The sequence below is a fragment of the Suricata suricatta genome, chromosome 2 (assembly GCF_006229205.1).
Source record: "Suricata suricatta isolate VVHF042 chromosome 2, meerkat_22Aug2017_6uvM2_HiC, whole genome shotgun sequence".
NCBI classification, from domain to species: Eukaryota; Metazoa; Chordata; class Mammalia; order Carnivora; family Herpestidae; genus Suricata; species Suricata suricatta.
Window position 1 is genome coordinate 103,591,765 of NC_043701.1, and position 26,410 is coordinate 103,618,174.

At 41.8% G+C, this 26,410-nt stretch overlaps 1 protein-coding gene across 1 annotated transcript in view; it reads right to left on the reverse strand.

The window, feature by feature from the left end:
• NUP133 (nucleoporin 133) overlaps positions 1-26,410 on the reverse strand; it is a 50,759-nt gene continuing 24,349 nt past the window's right edge. The window contains exons 13-26 of the mRNA XM_029931178.1: positions 25,943-26,106; positions 24,472-24,566; positions 21,105-21,329; positions 16,254-16,376; positions 15,586-15,682; positions 14,658-14,909; positions 13,901-14,034; positions 11,322-11,480; positions 10,377-10,512; positions 7,280-7,398; positions 6,277-6,357; positions 5,186-5,250; positions 3,583-3,671; positions 1-2,838 (exon numbers count right to left, since the gene is read on the reverse strand). Of these exons, the coding sequence (XP_029787038.1) occupies positions 2,708-2,838; positions 3,583-3,671; positions 5,186-5,250; positions 6,277-6,357; positions 7,280-7,398; positions 10,377-10,512; positions 11,322-11,480; positions 13,901-14,034; positions 14,658-14,909; positions 15,586-15,682; positions 16,254-16,376; positions 21,105-21,329; positions 24,472-24,566; positions 25,943-26,106 (1,870 nt within the window). The 3' untranslated portion in view covers positions 1-2,707. The remainder of the gene's footprint in view (positions 2,839-3,582; positions 3,672-5,185; positions 5,251-6,276; positions 6,358-7,279; positions 7,399-10,376; positions 10,513-11,321; positions 11,481-13,900; positions 14,035-14,657; positions 14,910-15,585; positions 15,683-16,253; positions 16,377-21,104; positions 21,330-24,471; positions 24,567-25,942; positions 26,107-26,410) is intronic.

Below are 26,410 nucleotides of genomic sequence, written 5' to 3' on the forward strand. Positions count from 1 at the left end.
TGGTATATCTGCAGTATTAAACTTTAATGGAGGGATGGGGATGGAGTGATTTGGGCAAAACTGTCTGAAAAGACCCGTTCGGGAAGCCAGTGGGAAGAGCCGGGGAACAAGGACACGCGGATGTGCTCAGATATGCATTAGGTCACACAACACGTACAGCCCCAAACAGCCCAAGACACGGCACATTTCTTAAAGTTACTGAAGTAATCTCGACACTTGACTCGGGGCTCGAACTCATGACCCTGAGGTCAGGGGACGCACCCTCTTCCCACTGAGCCAGCCAGGTGCCCCTAAAATACATTTCAAACTGGTTAACTAAAATTATTTCTGGCTGGTGGGATTATAGGGGTTTATCTTCTTCCATATACTTTTTAAAAAAATAACTTTCACATTTTCTACAATTTTTTTAAATTTTAGAATTGGATAAAAATTTTAAAACTTGCATTTTTGTATTTAATGAATGGATTTTACAGAGGAATATGTAAAACTATTTTCTCTTGAGGCATTCTCCAGTAAAAGGTCCAGGAATAAAAAGGTGGGACTACCTTTTTCCAGTTAGCAGCCTCAAAACTGCAGGTGTGCCGGGTCGCAAGAGGCCTGGGAGCGGGGCTGACATCAGGGCGTGGCTTTCCTGCAGCTCCGGCGACCCACCCCGAAGGAGAGGGGTGTGAGGCGCCCCGCAGGCAGTCGTGTGCTGGGTGGGTGACTGGCTTCAGCAATTTGATTCCGACCCCAAAGTAGAAGAAATGATCCAATTTTGAAGACTTCTTCGAAAACCAAACCCCTGTAACAGGGTGAGCGCACCCTTCTTCGAGAATGGTTTCAGCAACCGCCTCACGTGCATCTCAAGTTCTGCCTCATCCTGGACACAGGCTCGCAGTCTTCGCACCGACGCTGCCTGCCGCCCGCGAGCCCGCGTTGCCTTCTAATCGCGGCCGCAAGCTAGACTCACAGAACTGCAAAGACGGGGGTGGGAAAACCCTTTCCCAAGGCAGTGATACTTCTCTTTCCTTAGAAAACATGCTCGCCTTTACAATGTGCCTTTATTACTCAATTTATACAAAAACCAGCAATTCTTTGATAAAGACTATGTTGTGAAACAAAATTTAAAAATGTAAAAAAATTATTTAAAACCTCAGACTTCAATTTAATTGATTTTTAAAAACCCAACCATTTTGGTGCCAGGCTACTAAGAAAGAGCGCTAGAAGAGGAAGCCTTTTCCTCCCTCAACTTAAGACAACTATGCCCTACACCATGACAGCAGGAATTTGACGTTAGACAATCAATGGGGCCAGGGTCACTGTCAGACTGGCCTTCCTGTCATTCTAGGGATACTTAGATTTGTGGGAGCAAGTGAAGGGGGCCCGATGCTGTGCCCCCAGAGCACATTAGTACCGAACAGGATTGCACAGGCAAGATCTGTTAATGCCTATGTCAAAGCAAAGCCTCGGCTCAGAACACAAGAATTCAACCACTTCTCACCTGCCACCTGACAAGCTCTTCCTAACTTCCCTCCACCCTTCCATATGCTCCTAACCTGGCCCCTCGTGTGGTCCCAGCACACAAGCTGCAACAGAATAAGACAAGACTGCTAGTGTCTTTCCTCTGGTTGTTAATGTAAAGAGCTCCGGTAAGCTGGTCTTGCCAACACGTTCAGAGCTGGATTTGAAGCCTGGACGGGAAGAGGGCACTGAGGCAGTGCGTGGTGGGACCAGGCACCGGGCTCTTCACCATATTTAACTTCTGACCTTTTCAGTTGGAGCAAGTTGTTTAGTAAGCATTCAACCGAGCCAGGATCGGAATATGCCAGTAACTCCCGTCCAGTCTCTAGTCTTTATTTAAAGCTGATATAAACTGAGTAATGACACTGGTCAGAACAATGACACTCTGAGAACCACTACTTTTCAGCAAGTCAAAGGCCACAGCAAGAAAACCTGTAACGGCTTCTAGCGTTAACACAAGCTGTACGTCAGCTAGACCGCGGCAGAGCAGGAATGCACTGTAAATCCCCCTGAAAACACCCCGTGAATCCCCACACTGAAAGATCGTAACTAACTTAACACTATGAGCTTATTGTATGGTAACTTACAGGCAGGTTGCCACCTAAGTGTTTTGTTCACTATTCTCACTAATCCCCTATTTATTTACCTAGAAATGTTTAATATTTTCCAATGAATGAGTCAGTTCTCAGGCTCACATGAATTATGTCCACTTGTTTGGTCTTTCAGTCCTACGGCAAGTCACCAAATCTGACATCCATCTTACTAGACATTTCTCAGCAGCCCTAACCAAAACGGGTACCAAACACTCCCAGTTCTCCTCACTGCACGACTCCAGAGCAACAGCAATTTCAGACGCAATCATGCAATCTTGTCATGTCCAGAGTTCTAGAAACCAAGGCCTCGAAGTGCTTTGTGCAAACAAGTAGCCAGAATGAGAACAAGAACTCCAGAGCCCTCGATGGAATTAGAGGAGAACGAAAGGGTGGCCGGCCTGAAATAACAAGTGACAAACAGATGGAAAAAGGAGGAGAGAAAACTACAGTCACAACAGCTGTTTTGTGGCAGTTTCTAAATAAAGTACAAAAAATTCAGCGACACGTTATAAAACTGTACAAACTTTCAGATATCGAAGGCCTAAGGTTTTCATAAGGATGAGCCTGTACAAATTGTTAGCAACAGAGACCATTTTCAGAAGAAGTTACACTTATCCATGGACGTAATACTCATAGTTTGCTTTCAAAACAAACTCAAAGTACGGATTAGACTTCAGGCCCCCAAGCTGCTCTGCCTGCAGGAGGTCCTTCACGTCTGGCAGGTATTCGCTGAGCTGAATGCCTATAATCACAAACACAGAAAGTCCTTTTTCATTTTCATGAAACTCTCAAATGAATTAAGATGACTGATGATAACAACATCTGTGCTTCTATTTGAGATCTAACGCCGCTCCACTATTGGGAGACACTCCGTTCTGAATTCCTTCCACTGTCAAACATACTTGCAGGTCTAACAACATGACACTCTTTACGTAGAAGAGGTTGCTTGAGTGTTCTTCCCCCTAGTGGTCAAAACAGCCAGTCTAATGAAAGTCTTTAATAAGACCTGAAATATTTTCATTTTCTCTACACCTTAAGTCATTTCTTCAATGTGGAAGTTTTTAATTAATCATCACCTAAAAACAAATATTTTCAACAATTATACATTCCAATAATTATATATTCAGGTATTTAAAATATCGTAGAATTACAAATTCAAATATTTCAACAATCATATATATTAAATATATACCTGATTATACACAGAATTGGAAGCAGGCTCCAGGCTCTGAACTGTCAGCACAGAGCCCCATGCGGGACTCGAACTCACAAGCCGTGAGGTCATGACATGAGCTGAAGTCAGACATTTAACCAACTGAGCCACCCAAGGTGCCCTAACCCTTCCTTCATTTTAAACAAATCTAATTCTAGTATGATACTGTTAAATCTTAAATCGCCCTGGTATCGACACCTTTATCCCCATTATTCTCAGATTTCTAAAACTGAGGAGTGATACCATAATTTCCAATGTTAACAAACTACTTACCATCTTTTAAAAGTTTCTGTAAGATTTTCACAAATATACTGCCTTTAGATACTTCAATTGGATCATCCTTTCCATCTGAACTGGCCCAGCTAGAAAACAATTGTAATGAGAAGAAAATGAAATCATGAACATATCTGAAATAAAGGACCTCTGTTTGCTACTGTAGTTTTGTCCTAATTGTCGTGCTGGGGAGGGGGGTGGGAGGTCAGGTGGAGAATCTTGAGTTTTGTGATACTGTTTCCAATTCTTTAAATAAGGGAGCTTTAAATGTTGAAGACACTTAGAGTCTTTATATTAGATACAAGATGCTACACTCAGGTAGCTATCTGTCCAACATAACCACATGTATTTGAGGTCAAAACCAAGTAGTGAGGTATCTTTCCCCTAAAAACTGTATATAAATATATAACAAATCTAGTAAGGACTCCAAAGTATGATCTTCAGAGCACAAGTAATAGTTACAGGATATTGTTATAATATATACTTTTCATAAAAGTAAAATGGTAACGGCGTCTAATACAATGTAAGTTTTATCTAGAGGAGATTGTCTACTGCGGAGATAAACACTCACAGAACCACCGTTCGGTAGTTCTCCATGGATTTAGCCCACGATACCTTAAAGCTTTTAAACATGAAGCCATGACAAAGAATTCCAGTCAAATGACAGCATACTTCTTTTAAGATTAGGAAGGAGAATCAAGTGGGCAGAGCTAGATGCTTCAGAGAGTGACCTCTAAGACCAAAGAGAACAATGTGAACTATTTGGGAGTGATCTGAGAAGAAATGCTTTAGTAAAAATAGTTCTGCTATAATTTCTCAGCACTATATAAAAAGGAAAATTGTGAGTAGGGAAGGGTGTTAGCACTCAAGTCACGTTCTCACTATAATTCTTTTCCCAGAAGCAATTCCTGATTGATTCTTTCATGGCCACTGCCTTTCTTTGCCACAATTTCCAGTAGAATCTCCCTTTTCAGGAAGAAAATAATTGTGAAAGAGAGGTCTCAGTAACTTACAAGAGAGTACTGATACTCTAATAAACTTTTTACTTAAAATAAACGCAGCTTATTGTTTGGTAGAACTGGCCCAACTTCTGTAAAATTCAGGAACGTACGCATTTCTGTGCAAATTGACAATCTACATTTTTTTTTATTTTTAAAATTTTTAATGTTTTTTTACTTATTTTTTGAGAGACAGAGAGAGATAGCATGAGCAGTGGAGAGTCAGAGAGAGAGGAAGATAGAGTATCTGAAGACTAGCTCCAGGCTCTGAGCTAGCTGTCAGCACAGAGCCCAACACAGGGCTTGAACCCATGAACTGCTAGATCATGACCTGAGCTGAAGTCGGACGCTTAGCCAACTGAGCCACCCAGGCGCCCTGACAATCTAAATTTTAAAATCAAAAGTAGAGATGTATTATGCCAGTGGTCCTAAGTCCTTAAACTCTTCCTTAATTACAGAATGAGGACTTTAGATCACTAAACCACAACAATTTTCATAGTATATGTTGTAATACAATTAGCCCACAAGACTGCTTGATGTATCATAATCTTCCTTAAAAACCCTTTTCTAAAACCGTGTCTTAGATTCATGCTATGGGAACTTACTTATCTCTCTGAAGAGCTTTGCAAAGGATTTCCATTTTCAGATCATTTATATTTACATCTTCTTCCTTTATAGCAAAACAAAAATATTCTCATTAAGTCCTGATTTTAAAAAATACATGCTTACATTTGAGTTATGTCAGCTTCTAATTCTAAATAAATATTGCTTTACTTTTAATTCACAATTTAAGAACATTTCCTTTCCTTTAAGACAGTAATACTCAGCAGAGTAAGCCAGTTAATAAGTTTATGTGAATTAGTTTCTGGTTATTCTGGGATAATCTGATGTTATCTGGAAGCTTGAAAGGGCTAATATTTTAAACAAGGTAACATAAAAGCCAATCCATTACATTTTTTAAGTCTACCAAACTACTTTCAATTGTAAGGCCAATTCCTTATCCTACAGAATTGTCTTTACAATCTTTTTTTTTTACCCCAAAAGAAGGCTGAGAAATAGCTCTTAGAGTAAATACGATGTGAATACTAGGAAAAGTAAACTGATAAAGCAACATATCAGTCTGGAGAATTAATAATGACTTAATAAAGAAAAAAATATACCTCAGGGCTCTGAAGAGCAGTGGTTTTTTTTTTTTCATGCACACAGAAAAAGACATCAGAGAACATGTGAGAATTATCAGGAAAGGAATCTCCTGACAACTTTTCTAATGAAGCACACATTCCAAGAGTTAAGAATAGCTGAACCAGAGAGTCTTTTTTAATTAAAAAAAATGTTATATTTTTGAGAGAGAGAGAGAGAGCAAGAGAGCGAGAGAGAGAGAGAGACAGAGCACAAGTTGGGCGGGGGCAGAGCAAGAGGGAGACACTGAATCCAAAGCAGGCTCCAGACTCTGAGCTGTCAGCACAGAGCCTGATGCAGGGCTCGAACTTATGAACTGTGAGATCATGATCTGAACCAATGTTGTCGATTAACAGACTGAGCCACCCAGGTGCCCCAAGAATATTTTTTAATTAACATTGTCATGATTGGCTAAAAGAGGTTATCTTTTCTCTTTTAATATGTATTCAGTTCTACAGAAAACCAAATATATAAATTGTGATACCTTCCTGTGATCATTTCAAGTGATTTTACTTACCTCATCAATATATTCCAGCAAGTCCAAAGCTTTCTTGAAATCATATTCATTAGCTCTTCTGTTTTCTTCACAGATATATAGCTATGGCAAGTTCAAATAAGATTGAGGATTATTTTAAGTAATCATATAACCAAGACTAGAGAAACTTATGGAGAAAATAAGTCATTAAGTCTTTCAAGTAAGTCACAGGTATTTTTATTTTATACTAAAAAGACTATCACATTTGGAAGTCACATTCCATCAACCCTCATAATAAATTTTTAAAACATGCCTACGCTCAACAGTATTTAATTTGTATAATTCGGAACATATACTTTAAAAATGTCAGTAAATGCATAGTCAGTTTCAAGACAGTACACATACTTCAGTATTCTTTTGAGCATATTCTTTGCAATATGTTATATAAGGAGGATGTTGTGGGCTCAATTATAGGAAACCTGTTACCAATAATGATTAAAATACTGAAGCTTTTGAATTGTCTTGTTAATACAATTAGAGCAAATTCAAAGTGATCCTGCATCACTCCCGTATCAAGATGCTCTCTTGAACAAGTACACTACGAACAACAAGACTGTCCCGAGGCTGCAGCCCGTGACCCAGCCCTGCCCTCAGGAACGTGTTGTGTTCCAGACAAAGGGGAGGACAGCACTCACAGGCTGGGTAGATCTAGTTCCTTAAACTGTTTTCTTATGGAAGAGCCTGAACTATACCTCCTGGCACGTGTGTGTCCTGTGCTAGAAGAGAAGATCCAAGCACTTTCACCTGGATAAGCATCTCTAGGAACAGGTGGAGATCTACGGGGAGGCAGAGGCTGACCCGCTACTTCCTGCCAACTGACATCCTGTTCTCAAGCAGCTTCTAACAACTTATTTAGAGGAAGGGGAAAGTTGCCGGAAAAACAGAAATGGAAAGAGGACTGTTCTTAGGAACTGTACCATCTGACTCAAGAGACCTGATGGCGTTCTGAGACTAAGGAGTGGCGCAAGGAGGGCCAAAGACGTACGCTGATGAGCTGCGGGGCGGTCAACACTGGCATCGCGCTGAGACTCAGCTCTTTCTCCGCCAGCAGCTGCTCAGGCAGGGTCTCCTGGTGCAGTAGAAAGCGCTCCTGCTCAGCCATTTCTAGAATTCAAAACGAGAGGCAGGGAGGGGAGTAAACCTCTGCTCTGTCATAAACAAATCTGAATTTTTTTTTTAAAAAAGGACTATCTCTAAAGGTAATCTCGTCACTGTTTAATGATCTTAAAATGTTATTAATTCTGCTTGCCTTGATTCCTAATTATGTTAAAACATACTCATAATGTGATCCAAGTCATAGAAAGAGTCACAGTGACCAGACAGCATTAGGAGAGAAAAGAGGAGCTTTGAGAAAACACCTTACTGCTTGGAGAAGAGACGGCTATTTCACAAGACACAAGTTCCCCAAATCTGGGGTCACCCAGTCCCATTTTAAGGTAACTCAAGAGGGTGCTTCTTCCCACCAGAGTTTCTACAGAATTTTGCACAAAGGGAAATGATCTATTGAAAAGCCACCATTTGTTACTACAGGAGAAACAAAACCTGGAAGATTATGTGCCAAACCTATTAACTAGCAATGGTGATCTCTACTGGACGAGGTGACAGCCACCCAGGCTGCAGCCTGTGGCCCGGCTCTGCCCAGGAAGGGGCGTGGGACCACAGGAGCCAAGGACTGAGAACTGCTATGCATCCACACCCAGTAGTCCCCGCCAAGTACACTGACCGAAGCACAAATACGCTCAAATACCAACACCACTCTACGTGATCCAAATTTTGTAAAAAATTAAATAATTTTTGTGCAATTTCCATACCCAGAAAAGCAGACTGGAGGGGTTTGCAACCTACTCGGAAAAGAATTCTAGGGGCACCTGGGTAGCTCAGTCGGTTAAGTGGCCTACTTCAGCTCAGGTCAGGATCTCACAGTTCATGAGTTCAAGCCTCATGTCCGGCACTGTGCTGACAGCTCAGAGCCTGAAGCCTGCTTCGGATTCTGTGTCTCCCTCTCTCTGCCCCTCCCCTGCTTGCACTGTCTCTCTGTCAAAAATAAACAAACAGACAGAATGCTTCAGACAGAAGAATTCTTCGGACAGAATCCAAAGCAGGCACAGAGCCTGACACAGGGCTTGAACTCACAAACCATGAAATCATGACCTGAGCCGAAGTCAGACGTTTACCCGACTGAGCCACCCAGGCACCCCTTGAGAAAATTTTAAAGAACAAGATAGTGTACGCTGTATATATCTAGAGTCCCCTGCTATTATCATTCTGCCATCATTGCTTTCTCTACCTATCTACCAATCTATCTGCTTTTCCCAAGTCATATGAAAGCTGCAGACATCATGCCATTTCTAAATACTTTAGGATGTACCTCCTAAGGGCATTCAGTCACAATATCATTATCAGGTCTGAAAAACTTAACACGAATAGAGTAATATCATCTAATGTTAATTTAGTTCACATTCCCCCAGTTGTCCCCAAAACGTTTGTCATGGCTGGTTATTTGGGGGATGGTCAAGGAGCCGAGCCAGCAGCTCGCCCTGTATTTGGTTGTCACAGCTCTCTGGTTACTTTAATCTAACACAGCCTGCTGTTTTGTTGTTTTTTTAATTTTATTTCTTGTCTTTCATGCTCCTGAATCTGGAAGAATCGGGACGATTATACTGTAAAACGCCCCACAGACAGGATACATCTGATCACTTCCTTGTGGTTAGATTAGGGCTGAACATCTCCGGCATGAGAACAACACAAGGTGGTGTCACACACTGCCACCGGACACCACGCAGAAGTGTGTATAGGGAGTGTCTCGTGCTGGTGATGGTACCTGTCAGATCCAGGTGACGCGACTTTGAAAACATGAGGCCATCCTTGTCCCCTAACCCCTAAACTCAATGGTTGTAGCATCCTTTGAGGATGCATTAGTCACCATGGTTGAAGATGGTGATCTGCCAAGTCCCATTCTACACTTACTAGTTGGTATTCTTTTTTTGTAAAGAAAACTTTCACTGACTCCTCCACTTCTGGGTCTCATGATGGATTTACGGATTAAAAAATTTTTTTTTCTTAATGTTTATTTATTTTTGAGAGAGAGACACACAGAGCATGAGTGGTGGAGGGCCAGAGAGGGAGACACAGAATCCAAAGCAGGCTCCAGGCTCTGAGCTGTCAGTATAGAGCCTGACGTGGGGCCTGACCCTATGAACTGTGAGATCATGACCTGAGCTGAAGTCAACCTTTTAGCCGATTAAGTTTCCCAGGCGCCCTGGGATTTTTTTGTTTTTAAACTGAAATAAAATGCTTTACTATCACTCTTTTTGGTATTCAGATTAACCTCAAACGTGGCCAGTGGAGGCTGTCACGTTGTTTGGCATCTCTACATTGAGCTTGCTTTCTGGCTCAACAAGACTTCCCAGGACCATTCCTTCAATGACCCTCATCTCCTTTTACTGAGAAATAGTAGTTAGAAGAACGATACAGGACTGGGTTGCTCCTGCCACCGGGGTGTCACTGCTTTCTGGCCCTCTCAGTGGACAGAGCCCAAGAAATGCTTTAATTTTAAACAATCATGATTCCATCTGAGATCTCCAATTCAAGTGCAGTCAGGGCCCTTCCTCATTCTCCTTCTAGATTTGTATCTCTCTCTTCCCCTTTGTTCTCAAAAATAACAGTGTAGCCAATTATTTTCTTAACAGATAATATAACAAAAGTTTCACAATTATGACACCAAAAAGCTCTGAATTCTGCAACCAGTAGCTTCACAATTACCACTATCTACAACAAACCCAGTGACGAAGGATTTCTTTGCAGTTCTTGTTCTTAAGAGTATGAGTCACTAAGGGTCTATTCAGAACACTAGTCAAACCATTTACTTTTATTCTTTAGGAATTCTTACTTAACATACAAGCTTTCTCTAAAAAATAGAATCCCAAATATGCAATTAAATAATTGTCTAAAACACTGAACAGAACGCATTCCTCTTGAGCGAGAGACGGGTCCCGTGTCTCACGAGTATCACTAAACAGGAAGAGGAATGCATGAGAGGAGTTCACGGATAGCATGCTTCATGTTCACATTCTTTCCTTCACCTTCAATTTTTTCGTGCAGTATATCCTCTGAAAAGTCTGAAGCCAATGCAGCCAATTTACTCAAGCCCAGAAGGGTTTTCTTCTTTGCGAAGTAATGAGTTTCCATGTTTGCCAAACCCAGAAGTGTTGCATGAGCCTACAACAAACAAAATATGAAAAATGGTAAGACCCTGCCAACAAATTCAAGTTGAAATACAGGCTAAAGTACTACCTAAACTTGCTTTTCCCCCTAATATGTATCAATGAAAGACCAAGTCAGTAGGAGCAAACCTAAAAACTAATCAGTAAGATACATCAAGAGTAATTATGCAATAAAGTACCAGAGAAACATATAAGAAACATTTGCTCTGTAACAACTATACATTCACTTCAACAACCTGTCAAGGACAAATGTTGAAGTTAATTTGTGTACTGTTTTTACTCATAATAGGAACATTTTAATATTCATGACAAATAAAAGCCAACTGTTTATACATGTTAATACAATTTTTGTGCTTTATTTTACTCTAATAGTCAAAACACAACAGGCTACATTTTTTTATTGAGATATTAAAAATAATAGTAATGCCATCATAAATACACAAGAATACTTTATTCAAAATATGTCAGAGAACAGGAGACATGTGTTTAAAATAATTTCTAGATGGCATTTAATCACTTTAAACTAAACTAATTAAAACTAAGTAAAGGGGCGCCTGAGTGGCTCAGTCACTTGAGTGTCTGACCCCTGATTTAGACCCAGGTCATGATCCCAGGGTCACGGGATTGAGGCGCACACTGGGCTCTGCACGCAGGATGAAGCCTGTTTGGGATTCTCTCTCACTCTCCGAACCTCTGCCCCTTCTCCCCTGCTTGGGCTCTTTCTCTATAAAATAAAAAAATAAAATAAAAAAAACCTAAGTAAAAACTGCCTAAATCTGGTCCATGTAACTCAATCCTTCTTACCTTTTCTAATTCCTGGCTGTTAATTTCATGTAACCAGCTGAGATGTTCATGAGCCTGCAAAAAATTTGCCAGCTCTCCATGCTGAGAGATGGGCTGAGACAACAGTTTGCCTCGCTTTCCTTTCTCCAGATACCAGCGGAAGAGAAAGTCCGAAAAATTCTACAAACAGAAGAGCAAAGAATCTAATAATATTTATTAATACAGTTTTAAAAAGTACATTTCTGATAGTAAAACGTTAATATTTTTTCAAAGGTCTTAAGATTCCAGAATAGAGATCCTGTTTAAACACTTATTTTCTATAGAGAAGGATTCTTAAAACAAAACAACAACAAAAAACCCTTAACTTAGTTTAACAAATGAGGAATGCAGATTCAGAAAGAGGATCTTGTTCAAGATCACGGAAACTGTAGATGTGCGAGGTATAACCATTAGCTATGTACAGCTACTTCAATGTAATTAAAATGTTAAAATTCAGTTCCTCTGTCATACATACTAATCACATCAGGTGCTCAATGACCCCATGTCCTATCTTAGAAAGTATATAGGAAAGTTCTATGCAACAGTGCAGAATAAAAGATTCCCAGGGGTCAAATACTGTTTTTTAATGCTTATTTTGAGAAAGAGAAAAAGAGAGAGAGAGTACAAGTTGGGGAGGGGCAAAGAGGAAGAGAGAGACAGAATCGAAAGTAGGTTCCAGGCTCTGAGCTGTCAGCATAGAACCCGATGCGGGGCTCGAACCCATGAACTTGTGAGACTGACCTGAGCCCAAGTTGGAGGCTTACCTGACTGAGCTTCTCAGGAGCCCCCAACTACCCACAGGGTTGAATTCTGTGCCGGAAGGCCATGTGCGCTGGACTCATAAACAGGATTCTAGAGAGGCCCTAAATGCCTTGCCCGTTTTCACCACTAGATGTCTGCTGAATGCTGGGGTAACATGGAAGGCTAGGCTGGACAGGAAGATTAAGATATCCTGCAGTCACACAGTATGTAAGAGATATTTCTACGAAAGGAAATTCTGCGATGAACACACCAATCCCACAAGACTTTTAAGCTGGAAATGAAATGAATATAACAAAAGCCTCGACCAAACCTTGGCCCACCTCTATTCTTGATGAACTGACTGACCTGCCTCTCAGGAGAAAGAGAGCATTTATTTCCATCTTTAAGGTTCCTTTACACATAATATCCAAAATACAACAAGAAATTTATCAGACATAATTAGCAGAAAAATATGACTAAGCAATAGGCAAGAGAAGCAAACCTGAGGATGACCAGATTTTAGACGTAGTACAGAAGGATTTTTTAAAGAACTAAACATATTAAAGAAAATAAGAGAATGCAAAAATGAATGGAAAATGTCAACAAAAAACTATAATCCACAGAAAGATTAGAAATCATGATGGACACAGAAGTATTTACTTTAGTGCTGTTGTGAAATACTAAATAAGCTGCGTCCAACAATCCGGCCCTGATCAAATAGGGCAAGTTACATCCAGGCCATGAAATACCACAACACCATCAAATCATTGCTGTGAAATACTCAATGGTATCAGGACAAGTGTTTGTGACTAGCAATCGGCAAAACATTTTTGTCCATAACAATAAAGCGTGAAAAGACTAGAACAATATAAACCAAATGTTAAAAAGAGTTCTTCCTCTCTGGGTAGTCAAATTATGAGTGATTTTTAAAATCTTTCTGGTTTATAGGGACTTTTTGAATTTTATACTATGTTCACTTTTACAGTAAGAAAAAATTAGTTTTTACATGACAATCAACTGGCTTAAATACACCTAGAGAGTCTCATAATGCAAAAACAAAAAGCTCAGTTGCTTAAGCGTCCGACTTGGGGTCAGGTCATAATCTCATGGTTTGTGAGTTTGAGCCCCGCGTTGGGCTCTGTGATGACAGCTCACAGCCTAGAGCCTGCTTCGGATTCTGTGTCTCCCTCTCTCTCTGCCCTTGCCCTGCTCACACTGTCTCTCTCTCTCTCTCATAAAGAAAAGAAGCATGATGTCAAAAGAGAGCATAAATCTTTGGTATACAGAAAGCTGAGCTCTCTAAAAGCTGCAGTATCATGTGCTCCCAAGATCCTCTTTTCAAATTTTTAAAATTTGATCAATATTCATATACCTAAACACTTTTATTTCTAACTGGAAATATAAGAATAGAAATGAAAACTTTTAACATATTCTTCCAAGGTCAAAGACCTTTCACTAATATTTGGAATCGTTTGCCAGTTTACAAAGAAACATAATGCACAGATCAGCATCTAAGTTAACTACAAAATGATTATATATCATCTTCCAACAAAACACCCAAGTAAGATTTGAAATGGGGGCACCTGGTTGGCTCAGTCAGTTAAGCGTCTGACTCTTGATTTCTGTTCATGTCATGATCTCACGGTTTGTGAGTTTAAGCCCTGCATCTGCACTGACAGTTCAGAGCCTGCTTGGAGTTCTCTCTCTGCCCCTCTCCCCACACGTGCTCTCTCTCTAAAATAAATAAACAAAAAAAAAAAGATTTGAAATGGTAAAACCTTACTACAGGATTGATTTCCTATGTCCCCAACACTCGTTACCTGATCGGCAAACTGGGTCATATAGCGCTGGAGTCTGGTCTGGTTGTCGGTCTGCTCACACATCTGCACCAAGATATCGAAGTCACAGTACTTTTCTGCTAATGAAGCAGCCCACGAGTGCTGGCCTAGTGTGACTGCAGAAATGACAACAGATGGAAAAAAATCCTGTTAGTGAGAACTTATTATGTGATAAAAAAATATTACTTGAAACTTTACCTTTAATTCATATTATATTCAAAAAATAATTAATGGAATAGAAACCTTTCCACTTACTGGCGCTTAGTTTCATAATCCATATAAATTCATTAAAGAGGCAAATTTAATGACGCTACTCTCTTCCCTGGTATACTAGCAAACAAGCTACTTCTCCTAAGTCCAGCTATGGAAACAACGTGTCCTGTGCCAAACAGCCACACGGTTCCATGTGTCCTCTAATGGCTACCACCGTGCTCTACTGTGCAGTCTACTTATTCATGTACAGGTCTGAGAGAATAAGCTCTCTGAGCACAGGCTCCATTTGTTAATTTATTCATTTTCAAGTCATCTTCAGCACCGTCTATGGTACTTGTACCTGGAAAGTTATGAAAACGAAGTTAAACAAATGAATGAATGCAGAAAGCTATACATATGTGTCGTGCTTTACATTCTTGGTTACAGTTGGATTAATGAACTGAATATGTTGCCTTAATGATTTGACTCCCTCATCCATTCTGCAAATTCAAAGACCCACAGCCCTCACTAAGTGTCATGCACTCACGAAGTGGAGATAGGAGCTCTGATCTTTTCTGTAGGTATTCCATCTCCAGACTGTCGTATCTTTCTTGATCGTCAGACTTGTCCAGAGACTTAAGCTGGGAAACGTAGCCATCCAGGAAGCAATCAATCAGTGCCACCAGCTGCTCCGTCAGAACGTTGCGGAGGCTGCTGTCCGCCTGAGGGTAAACCACTTTCAGGACAATCCCATGCTGGCGCACTATTACTGTTCGGATGCCACCAGGACCGCTTGTTGCTACAAAAATCACACAGAGTAATGTGGTGGGTCAGGGTTCTAGAATGGCTAGGGGAAAGACCAACTGCCTAAAAACTGTATCACCTCAATGTTGCTGGAAAAATAGATCAAATAGGGGTTCAGCTGAAAGCTCTCTATGTCCTGCCTAAATCCCATCTTCTCTACGGAGACTTCCTCCACACAGGTAAAGATATCCTTCTTTCTTCTAAATTCCTTTAGTGCCACTCCACTTACTTTCTTGTATTAAACCAACATTAAATATAGTCAATACCACGAGGCCAGGACCTCCTTCCTTGAATAACTATACGCTCTAAAAACTAGTGAACATGGGGCACCTGGCTGGCGTAGTCAGCAGAGTGTGCGACTCTTGACCTTAGGGTCATGAATTTGAGCCCCTTTGGGGTAGAGATTACTTTTAAAAAAGTCAAAGAATGTTTAAGTATCCATAAATATCGGTTACATAAATTATAGAGAAATCTAAAAGTTATTCCAAGAGAATAAAGCAATTTTCACAAGAACAGCTCATTCTGGAGATGACACTTACTTTTCATTCCACTTACAAACCCACACTCATGGAATTAGATACACTTCCAAAAATGATAAGTCATTAGAAATATATTTTGAATGACTGCTAATAATACATGAGCACAGCTGGGCTCAGTGCTTGCCATCTCACCTGTCCAAGGAACATACTCAGGTTCTGGTTCTAGTGGTTCTTTTCTATACAAGGAGTTCCTGTTCTGTCGATAATGACAGGCAGCCTGTAGCATGTCCTGGAAAAAATGCATTGGCGTGCGCAGAAAGTGATGAAGCCCAGTTTTTTTAAAGATAATTTGAAACATCAAAGTCTATGAATACTAAAAAATACTCAGCCCAAGTCTGTAGGAACTACTCTTTTGGTTCTTTCTGCATTTGAAATTTGTTTTAATCCATAATTTAACTTCAATTTTGGAAAACTATAGGAAGCAGTAGGAAAACCATTGCTATAAAGACCATTAGCTAAGATTAAATGGAACATTTTAATCAATAATAGTAAGCTCTTGAGTAATTAAAACATTTGGTTACTATAACATCAATATATTTGCCATGTTGTATGTATCTTTGTCCAAATAAAAGGCTATTATTTTGTTATAATCCAGAACTCAGGATTATAGAAGCTTCCAATCTGTACAAGACATTTAAAATGTTTGAGTAATATAATGACTGTATTCTTCTAAATTTTTGGAATTAAATGCTAAACACTTATAAATTACTGGCAATACAGAGTTGGAACATGGAAACCACTTTCTCTACCAGCCATACACAGGTCTTTGGTTTGCTGAAATCTTCACCGTGGTTTTGTACCTTGAGAATACTGTTCACATTGATCACCACGTCCGCCCATTCCACAGAGTCCAACGATGTTTCCTTTAAGACCTGCTCCTCGTGCTCCAGTAAGCACTCACAGATGGTGTCCACCTGTGACACCTGAGAGAGGACAGAGAAGACAACGACATCAACAAAAGTACGGCGATGGGTGATAATTACAACTGTCCCGACCCTACTCAGTGGCCTTTTCTCAACAAGTCATAGTCTCAGCTTCTGAGTCAGAATAAAACAGGTGATGGGAAGTAAGAAGAGAAAACACTGTGGAAGGGAGGCGTGAGCAACACAGGCTAGAAACGCCCTGCTCTGCTTACACGCACATGTTTCTGGACACCATACGGTATTTTCTCTTCTTTAGGATTTTTTTTTTTAAAACATCTTGACTACATGGGGGGGTCAGGCACCCTTAACCCTGACATGATTCAAGGGTCAATTAGATAACTTCTAACTGTTCTTTTCTAATTTTTTGTCATTACTAACACACGAAGGTAACGGTGCAAAACTGTTAAGCACGGGAGCCCTTGTTTCCAGTGAAAGGCCACAGGTAAACCTTCCTTGCTTTATTACTTAAAACGCTTAGAGTCTGCATAACTTTGGGCACTCAAAGGTAAGAAAAAATAGAAACCAGGTTTGCGGCCCTTGTGTACAAACTAACGAAGGAACAAGCCTATACACATACAACGCGTGCCCCAAACAGAATCCTCCTTGGAGCCCCGCTCTTCCTTTTCTATTTCAGAGGTTAGGCAAAGGCACGCTGACAGCCCCAGCACGAGACTTTTGGCTCATTTAATTTAAAGCTTAAATGTAAGAATTTTTTTTTAGACGATATTTACTCATTTATTTAACGCATGTTTATTTATTTTGAGAGAGAGAGCAAGCAGGGCAGAGAGAGAATCCCAAGCAAGTTCCACACTGCCAGGGCAGAACCCAATGAGCACCTTGAACTCACAAACTATGAGATCATGACCTGAGCTGAAATCAAGAGTCAGATGCTGAATCGACAGAACCACCCAGGAGCCCATAATGTTTGTTTGTTTATTTTGAGAGAAAGAGTACACAAGTCGGGGAGGAGCAAGGGAGAAGAAAGGGGGGGAAGGGGAGAGAGACAGAGAGAGAGAGAGAGGAGAGAGACAGATGAGAGACAGAGAGCGAGAGAATCCCAAGCATGTCCCACACTGTCAGCTCAGAGCTCAACTCAGGACTCAATCTCACGAACCAAGAGATCATGACCTGAGCTGAAACCAAGAGTCAGATGCTTAACTGACTAAGCCACCCAGGTGCCCCAAATGTAAGAATTTTTTTAATACTGTTAACATGAAAACAATGGGGAAAGCATATATGATATAAAAAGCAGAAAAAAATAAAGGCAAATCAAATGTCAAAACACTTGCTAAATCCCTTTATGAGTTATATACTCACTGGTTTCAAATACTGTTCATGCACCTGACAGTCTCTCCCTTAGGCAGTTTCCTCGGCTTTATGGAACCCTAGGATTCAGAACTACACCCAAAGGAAGCTTAAGACCAGTAAATGTCATAGTCTTGCACACAACCATTTGCCATATTTTTGGTTTTGTTGTATCATATACCTAAGGTACTCCTGAATTATGTATCCAACGGATAATACTTGTTGGATTCCAAATCATTCGTTGTTTTTTTCTAGTTATCTGGAAAATATATATTGAATTAACTAGTATGCTCTCCACTTTGATCCAAATGCAGAAAAAGGAACAAGACTCTTATTCAATTCTTTCAAATAATTTGTTAAAAAAAAATCTGTTTTGCTGTATTAAAATGAAGTATGAACAAAGACCAAAAAAAGACACAAAAGTTACAACAAATACTTTGTGAAAGCAATCTATATACCTTAAGGATCTGTTGGGGCCCAGTAGGCAAAAAACCTCCCGCAGAGCGACCATTGATGGCACTGCCTCAGGGGCACAGGAGAGTCTATATAAGTGACCTTTGATGGCCATGCCTTGGGGGCGCAGGAGAACTATTTGGGAAGTTGCGGAACAAGTCCAAAGACTGTGAAACAATATTTGGCCTCCTGGGCTGCACAGGTTGCTTCTGTTTATCCTGTCTACAATTTTCTCGATGCTTTGCAAAAGCAAAAAGGCATATAATTTTAAGTTTTGAATCAGCTTGGGTCAGTTAGTGACACCAGCTTTCCCTTACATTATTTTTTCCTAGCTCATTGCCTGCTGTTGGGGGCAAACACAATCCTCTAAAATTAACTTCTTGAATGATAAGTGTCTTGCCCAGACATAACTGCTAAAGGGCCTTGAAGAAAAGAAAATTCTTTGAGAGATTCCCTCATTCCTGTTTTTTTACTTCTGTTCTCACAGCTGTTCTCTCTTCTGTGATAAAAAATGATACTTCCCAGAACATGTTTTTACTTTTTCAAGGACCATAAACTATGTAATCATTAGAGAAAAAAAAAATATAATCCCCTATGGCATAAAAGACACTGACTACCTTAGTAAAGTGTGGCTTTACCACCATTCACGTTGTCTGTCTTCTTTCTTATAGATATTGCGCCACCAACCCCCTACTCAGGGACCTTTCGACTGGGGTGCATGGGCTGGGCCCCCGCAAGGATCCTATCTTTTTTCCCTTCAAAACCCCAATATCCTCTCAAAGCTGAGGCCTTGAAAGGCTTACACCCATTTCCAAATTCCTTTCCTCAAATACAATACTCCAGTGCTTCCAGTCCAAAGCCAGAGGGTTTTTACAGACTAGTTCAGGATCTCAGAATTACCTCAGAGGCCGACGTCCCTCACCCACATCCCCCCCCCCACCACTCCACCCTCCACCACATACTTCACGGACTTGGATCTAAGAACACGTTCTTCACCATTCCTATCTCCTCAGAATTCCAAGGCCTCCTCACCTCCACCTAGTCTGACCCCGACACCCACCACCCCCAACAGTTAGCTCTGGACACTTCTACAGTTTGAGGGATAGGCCCCGCCTCTCCGGAGAAGCTCTGGCACCAGCTCTAACCTCTCCCTCCCAAAGGGTACTCTTATCCAGTATGCAGATGACCTTCTCTTCTGGAGCCCTTCGCTGCCCACTCCTGTTTCGGACCCCATCCCTCTCCTCCCCCTCCTAAACAACGAAGGGTTAGGGCCAAGTGCAGACACCTGTGAGTTCTGTCTGTAAGCTTAGCTGGTCGTAGTGGCAGAGGTTTGGATAGATTCCTGTGATTGATTAGATCATGGAACTTGATGTATACTGTTTTCTCTTTCATTCAGATTTTGGGTCTATTTCCTAAATTAAAAAAACAAAAAAAATAACTGCTCTGCCTTACATTCCCTAGGAAAAAACCATCTCAAGTGCATAACAGGCATTCTGCAGACGAAGTATCAACAGCAAAGCTGAACACAGTTCAGTGTCCTACTTTTAGGTTTCAGTACATGAAACACCACTGACCCTTAAACAACACAGGTCTGAAATGCATGGGTCCACTTACGCACAGATTGTTTTCGATAGATCTAGTGCAGTACTGTGAATCTTTCTATTCTTTATGTAAATTTCATTTTTAAAAAAAAAATCTTTATTTTGAGAGGAGGTGAAAGGCAGAGAGAGAGGGAGAGAGAGACTCTCAAGCCGGCTCTGCGTGGTCATGAAATCAAGAGTCAGATGCTTAGCCTACGGAGCCACCCGCATGTCCCTATGTAAACTTCAATATTTCCTTTCCTCTACTTTACTGTAAGAATACAGTATATAACACACATAACATACAAATGTGTGTTATGCTGATATTTACTGGTAAGGCTCTCATCAACACTAAGCTATTAGCACTTAAGTTTTGGAGGAGTCAGAAGCGACACACAGATTTTCTACTGCGCAAGGGGGTCGGCGCCCCACACCTCCAAGTTGCTCAAGGGTCAACTGTATTAAGAAGAACAAAGACTTCTTGGTGCAGTCTGTTAGATACTAGATGACAGCTAGACTGTAGCAGGAAGGAAATAAAAACTAGAGGCATTAGACAGAGTTAAAAGTTCCCCAAATGCAAAAACTAATTCCAAATTTCAGAGCTGCAGGACAAGCCGGCGGCAGCAGCAGCATCACCACCTTTAAAGGGAGGGAGTGTAGTCTCCCCTGTCCCTTCACGAGGTTGTAAGACGTCACGACACAAGAACACGAACTGTGTACTCTTATCACAATGGCCAGAGGCCACCAGCATCTTCACCTTTTCTCCCTCTGAACTATACAGCACGTTTTTCTTTTTCTTTGAAAATAAATCTGATTTTAGTAGTAAGATAAAGAGTAGGGTCCTAGCAGGCGCCCGGGAAGAGTTCAGTGAAGGGAAAGTTTACAGCAGTGTTAGCAGATCCAGGGACCCATGAGGGAAGGGGCAGCACCGGGCCGGCGCAGGGACGCCGCTCACAAGTCCAGGTGTGGAGGCACATGGGGCGCAGCAGCTACTGGAAACGCGGACATGCAGAGTGCAGGGGAGGTGGCAGGGAATGAGGCTGGGAGCGTGGGTGGGGAGTAACCGCTGGAACAGAGAACGACAGTGCCTCACCTCTGTGAAAGGCAACGAGAAGCCAGAGGGCAAGGGAGGCCCCTGGCGAGGGGCCTCTGAGGCAGAGTCAGGAGCGGATTTGCAGAGACCAGAGGAGAGCATCCAGCAGACAGCAGGGAAGGCTTCTCAGTGCATTTTGCAAGCTCTAATTTATAGGGATAGAAGTGATAAATATGCGGTCCTACTTAAAATTTCTATGAGATTTTTTTTTTCTTCGATCTTTTTCTCTGTTCGGGGCATGATCAGCAAACACACAGCTCTAGAAAGCCACATCAAGGGCAAAGTAATGCCTCTTACTTCTCTAAAGAAGACGTCTGCGGGAGTCAGGCTGGGCGGGATTTCGCAGTCCCTCTTGCTTAAAGCATTCATCACCGCCGAGTTGACAAGCTCTGGGAGCCTCGAGTGGTGGTTCTTGAGCACGATGGCGGCTGCCAGCTTCTCGGCGTGCTCGCAGAGCAGCAGCCGCGTGGCCATGGCCGTCCCCCTCACCGCAGACGTGCGCAGGCGCCCGAACAAGCCCACCTGGCGAGAACACAAACACACGATCTTAGAATGCACGCACTGTAACGTCCAGAGCAGTGTGGTCTTCTGTCCCCCAGAAGCACGATGGTGCAGAGCTACGAGCCTTCACCATCCCCAAGAAAGCACCTCAGCTCTCTCACACACGCGCGCGCGCACACACACACACCCTTCAGCCAGAGCTGTTAGCACCTATAAGAAAGGGTGGGTGTTCCTCTTCTGAGATTACGGTCATTCCATAACTCTAAACTCTCATTTGTGGTTATCAAAATCATAAAATTCCTCTTTTCCATGTAACTTCCCTACATTCTAGATCCTTGGGAACTAGAAACTCAGCAGTTTCCATCTTCAGCAACTGATTCCCAGAACCTGAACACCATGGGGAGGGTGAGAGGGCCTCGAATCCTTTGCACTGTCGCCTCCGGTCTGCCTGTACCCGTTTCTGCTGTGTTACGAGGTTCTGGGACTTTGAAGCTTCCTCATTTGATGAAGCATCACATCCCAACTAGGAAGCCAAGAGACACATCTAAATACTGAACACTCTTCCACGGTCTACCTATGACCCACTTCACTAACAAAGTGACTTGGTTTTTATACGCTGAGGTTGGTTTTTCATAAAGTACAGGGAAAACAAAAATAAACAATAACCCACATCTCTAGGGAATTCCTACGGACAGAAGCGATATATGCATATGATTAGAAAAACACTCTTTTTCTGAATTAGATTTCTTTTATTACAATGAACTTGAGGAAACAAGGAGGAATCTACCTTTTGCTAAATGGGTTTTCTGCGAATACCGCATGAGGTTAGTCTTCTCCTTTCTTTCTTACTTTCTTTCCTTTTTTGTTTTTTTTAAAAGTATAAAGCTAGCCCTGCAGTGTGTAAAAGAAAACCCACAGGGGAAGGCTGCTCCCCATAAAATAGACATTAGACTCAGTTAGGAAGGTCCGCAGTCAAGACAGGAAGAATAAGACGTAATTACAGTCAAAAGCCAAAACAACTGTCTTGGCAAGACTTGGTTGTGTAAACAAACTTGGTTTACAAGTGCATGTCAAGAACAAAAACTCTAACATCAGCCAACTGAAAACAAAAGATAAAAGATGGTTTTCATGGGTCTCTTTCCTTGTTCTGTATGCAAAAATGCCTTAACTTTTTCCAACTGACAGATGAGAGAGAACGGCTCCTGCACTGGGACCGGGCGTGGAAACGCTCTGTGGCCATGGCGCTCCCTGAATACCACTACGGGCAGAGTCTGGGCAACGAGAGGATGAACATGACCTCTCTTGGCTGGAGAACCATTTCTTGCCACTTTGCTGCCGAATTCACTCCTTAAACTGCTTAGAGAAAAGCCGCACCCTGACTTGTGAGAACATACAGTATCATAAAGACTATCGACTAAGAGGACCGAGCACATGAACCCTTCCTTCAGAGAATACAACCAAGAGAGAGAGTGGGTGTGATAAACCAGGGCCGGGAGGAAGGATACCACTGTAGGTTGGACCTCCAGGCTCTCAGGAACATTCTCTACCATCCCAACTGAGTAGCAAAGCCAGGAAAGAGGGCCCGAAGCTCTAACCCACGGAAGAGAACAAACAACGTCCCTTGTAACCCCCTCAGCTGAACTCACCTGTTCCGGCTCTCTCTGTGTACCCAGAGAGAGCCGGAACAGGGTCAGGCTCCCAGCACTACTTCACTCACACTGGTCCCTTTCAAGTCTTCCTTCCTTGAGCCAGACCAAGGGGCCCTGTATGCAGTGAGGGTCTAGACTCGTGATCCATACGTTGGTCTGTAGTTAGAGTAGGAGGACTTAAACCTGGTGAATTCTACTTTGTAAAACAGCAACCATCAGTGAGTTGGGGGCATCAGAGCGGTTTCTGTGAAGGGAAAGACTGAACCGGGACGTGCAGGAAGGCAGGATGAGAAAGACCATGCCTAGCAGCCTGCAGGAGTGACTGGCTGAGCTCACAGTCAGCCCTGACTAGTGCCGGCACAGGGGCCTCTGTTCGGTGTTTAAACAGAGTCCTCGCATGGCTGGGGCTAGACCTCTGGGACACTCGTAAAGCTCAATGTACTTGCTACCTCTGCAGGAAACAGGTGTGGTTCTTGTCTGCTTTCTTAACTTCTTTGATAACAAAGCAACGCCCTAGAAAAAGAAGAATCTTGGAAAAGTGTGGGAAAACCCGCATGGGGTTTCCCTGTGCCAGTTGCCTGTTTTGCGGTATCAGTCACAACCTTTCACAATGCTGAGAGTTGCAATGCAGGCGACCCAGGGCGGTCTGAAAAGAGTCCTTTCACCTTACAAAACACATAAAAAATAGAGAATGGACCAAGGCTGGGTAGGCTGGACCTCAAGGCTCCGAGGAACATTATCTTCCCAAATGAACAGCAAAGCTAGGAAAGAGGGCACGAAACTCTAACCCATGGAAGAGAACAATACAAAATATTTAACAAAGTGTTCTCTTCCCAACACGTTCCTCCCCTGAGGCTCAACTAACAGGGCAGGGGTGGGTCACCACTCTCGAAATCTCTCCACCACCCTGTCCATGGTGAAAGCAGACAGCCTGGGTATATAATATGCCTGGGAGCTTCTACTGATCAACAAGGAAGAGATGGGGGATTCTGGGTAACACTTCTGTCTCGCAGCAAATTTTACTATTCTAATTTTAGACCCTGTATAAATAGGAATACTCCTTTAAAAAAAAAAGAATACTTTAAATAGGGAATTGATTCTAATGGCACTTCAGAATTCAAATCCTATAGATCAAAATCTGTGTTCACCTTAACATTGTTCACTTTTTAAAAATAATGAAAACCTAAGTTTACATAAAAGCCCACAAAAGACCTGAATAAGAAGCAAGATATCATAGAATGTTACAAAAGCAGCTGAAGCATTTCTGCTGAAATACACTATTTTTCTTCTTTCTACACTGTTTTCAATGCAGTATTTGTCCTTGAATAGCTCACCCCCTCCACCCCACCAGCCCTGGAATTACTTACTTTTAAGACAACAGAGAAAATGGAAAAACACTAGTCAGGTCCCAACCAACGAAACACCTCACAATAAGCAAGGACCTCCTGCTGTCCTGGAGAGCTGACAAAGGGCACAGTGTCCTGGCCGTCTCCGCTCATGGAGGAGATGCTTACTTGGTGAATAAAGTCCATAAGGAAACAATGGGCTTTCATTTTGTCTTCCAGCTGGTGAAGGATAATCAGTGACGTATTGCTAAACCCAGGTGCTTCTGTTGAAACACAGTAACAAAATTTAAACACATAAGATTTACAATAACTACTGCTAATAAAATAAAATGAAGCAAAAAAGTCTATACAAAAGGAAACCACCAACCTTTTAATGCATTTATTTTAATATCACCCAAGAATTTCAAAAATTTAGAGGGAAATTTTGGGAGTTTGATATACTTCATACCGTATTTGTTCAAAACACAAAATATGCTGTTAGTAGCTTAATCATTTCTATCATTCTAAGCTGGACAGCTCAAAATAAAATCAAAGAAAAAAGGTAAGCACTGATGTCTCCTTCCTAAACCTCTAATGAGGCTTAGCACACTTGCTAAGTAAGAAATGAGGGAGAGAAATAGACATCTGAAGCCATGTGCTGGGACCTGCGGTAGGGGTCTGAGAGGGAGTCCCCAGAGCAGGGAGGAAAACCCCGGGCAGAAAGACAAACATGCCTACTTCTGTACACGGAGATTTGCTCATTGCAGCTCTTAGGAAAATGTGTAATTTCTATTAGGCAAATGCAGTGATTATGCCAAAATTTGGGGGCTAATCAGCAGGTATCAATGAGGAACTTGGGTGGCTCTGTTAAGTGTCCAATTTCAGGTCAGATCATGATCTCACAGTTCAGGAGTTTGAGCCCCACAACAGGCTCTGTGCTGACAGAGTGGAGCCTGCTTGAAATTCTCGCTTGCTCGCTGTCTCACTCACTCACTCACTCACTCACTCACTGTCTCTCCCTGCCTCTGTCTCATTTGCATATGCTCTCTCTTTCAAAATAAACGAATAAACTTAAAAAATACATATACATATTTTTAAAAAATTCAGATGCCAAATGTTTATCTATGCCAACTATTTCCTTTTAGAAATAAAATGGTGAGAAAGCTAAGTAGAGCTAATTAATCTGCTTCAGGCAGAACAAGCAGGATTTGCTCCAATGTTCCTTCAGTTTTTATTATGCAGATCTGTTTTGAGCCCTTTCCAAAATCTACTAGAAGTTATAACCTTTTAAAACTTAATAAGTTAGAGGTGCCCTGGGTGGCCCAGTTGGTTAAGCCTGCAACTTCGACTCAGGTCATGATCTCACGTTCATGGGTTCGAGCCCCACATCAGGCTCTGTGCTGACAGCTCAGCTGGAGCCGGCTTCAGGTTCTGAGTCTCCCTCTCTCTCTGCCCTCTCTCTCTGCCCCTCCCGACTCATGCTCTGTCTCTGTCTCAAAAATAAATAAATAAATAAATAAATAAATAAATAAATAAATAAATAAAATTTAAAACAGAATAAATCAATAAGTGCTCCAAGAACTAAAAAAGAGATGCTTCAATAAAGGAACCAGAATATTCTCAAAACGGATCACTCCAGAGTATGAAAAGCAGCCCTCACCCTCAGGGACGGACTCGGCCCACCGTGGGTCGGAGGCTGGGTAGTCATCCACCAGGTCCACACTGATCTGGGTAACAGCCCTGTCTAGCTCACGGTCGGAGTCCAAATCAGAGTGGGAGGAAAAGAGCTCATCAACCATCATTTGAGCATGACCGAGATCTTTCCTGAAATCAAATTGGAAAATAAAAGCATTAAAGGAGGGAAACATGTTCAAAATTCAGCTCGAAAAATTTAATTGTGAAACTCCACTATTTTAGCCCAAAGTTAACAACATTATTAAAACATTAAAATAACATTAAAAATTTAAAACATTTCTTTAAAAGACAGACACAAGGCGCCTGGGTTGCTCAGTCAGTTAAGCGTCCGACTCTTGGTTTTGCTCAGGTCATGATCTCGTGGTTCCAGAGTTCGAGCCCCACGTCTGGCTCTGCCTGACAGCACAGACGCTGCTTGAGATTCTCTGTCTCC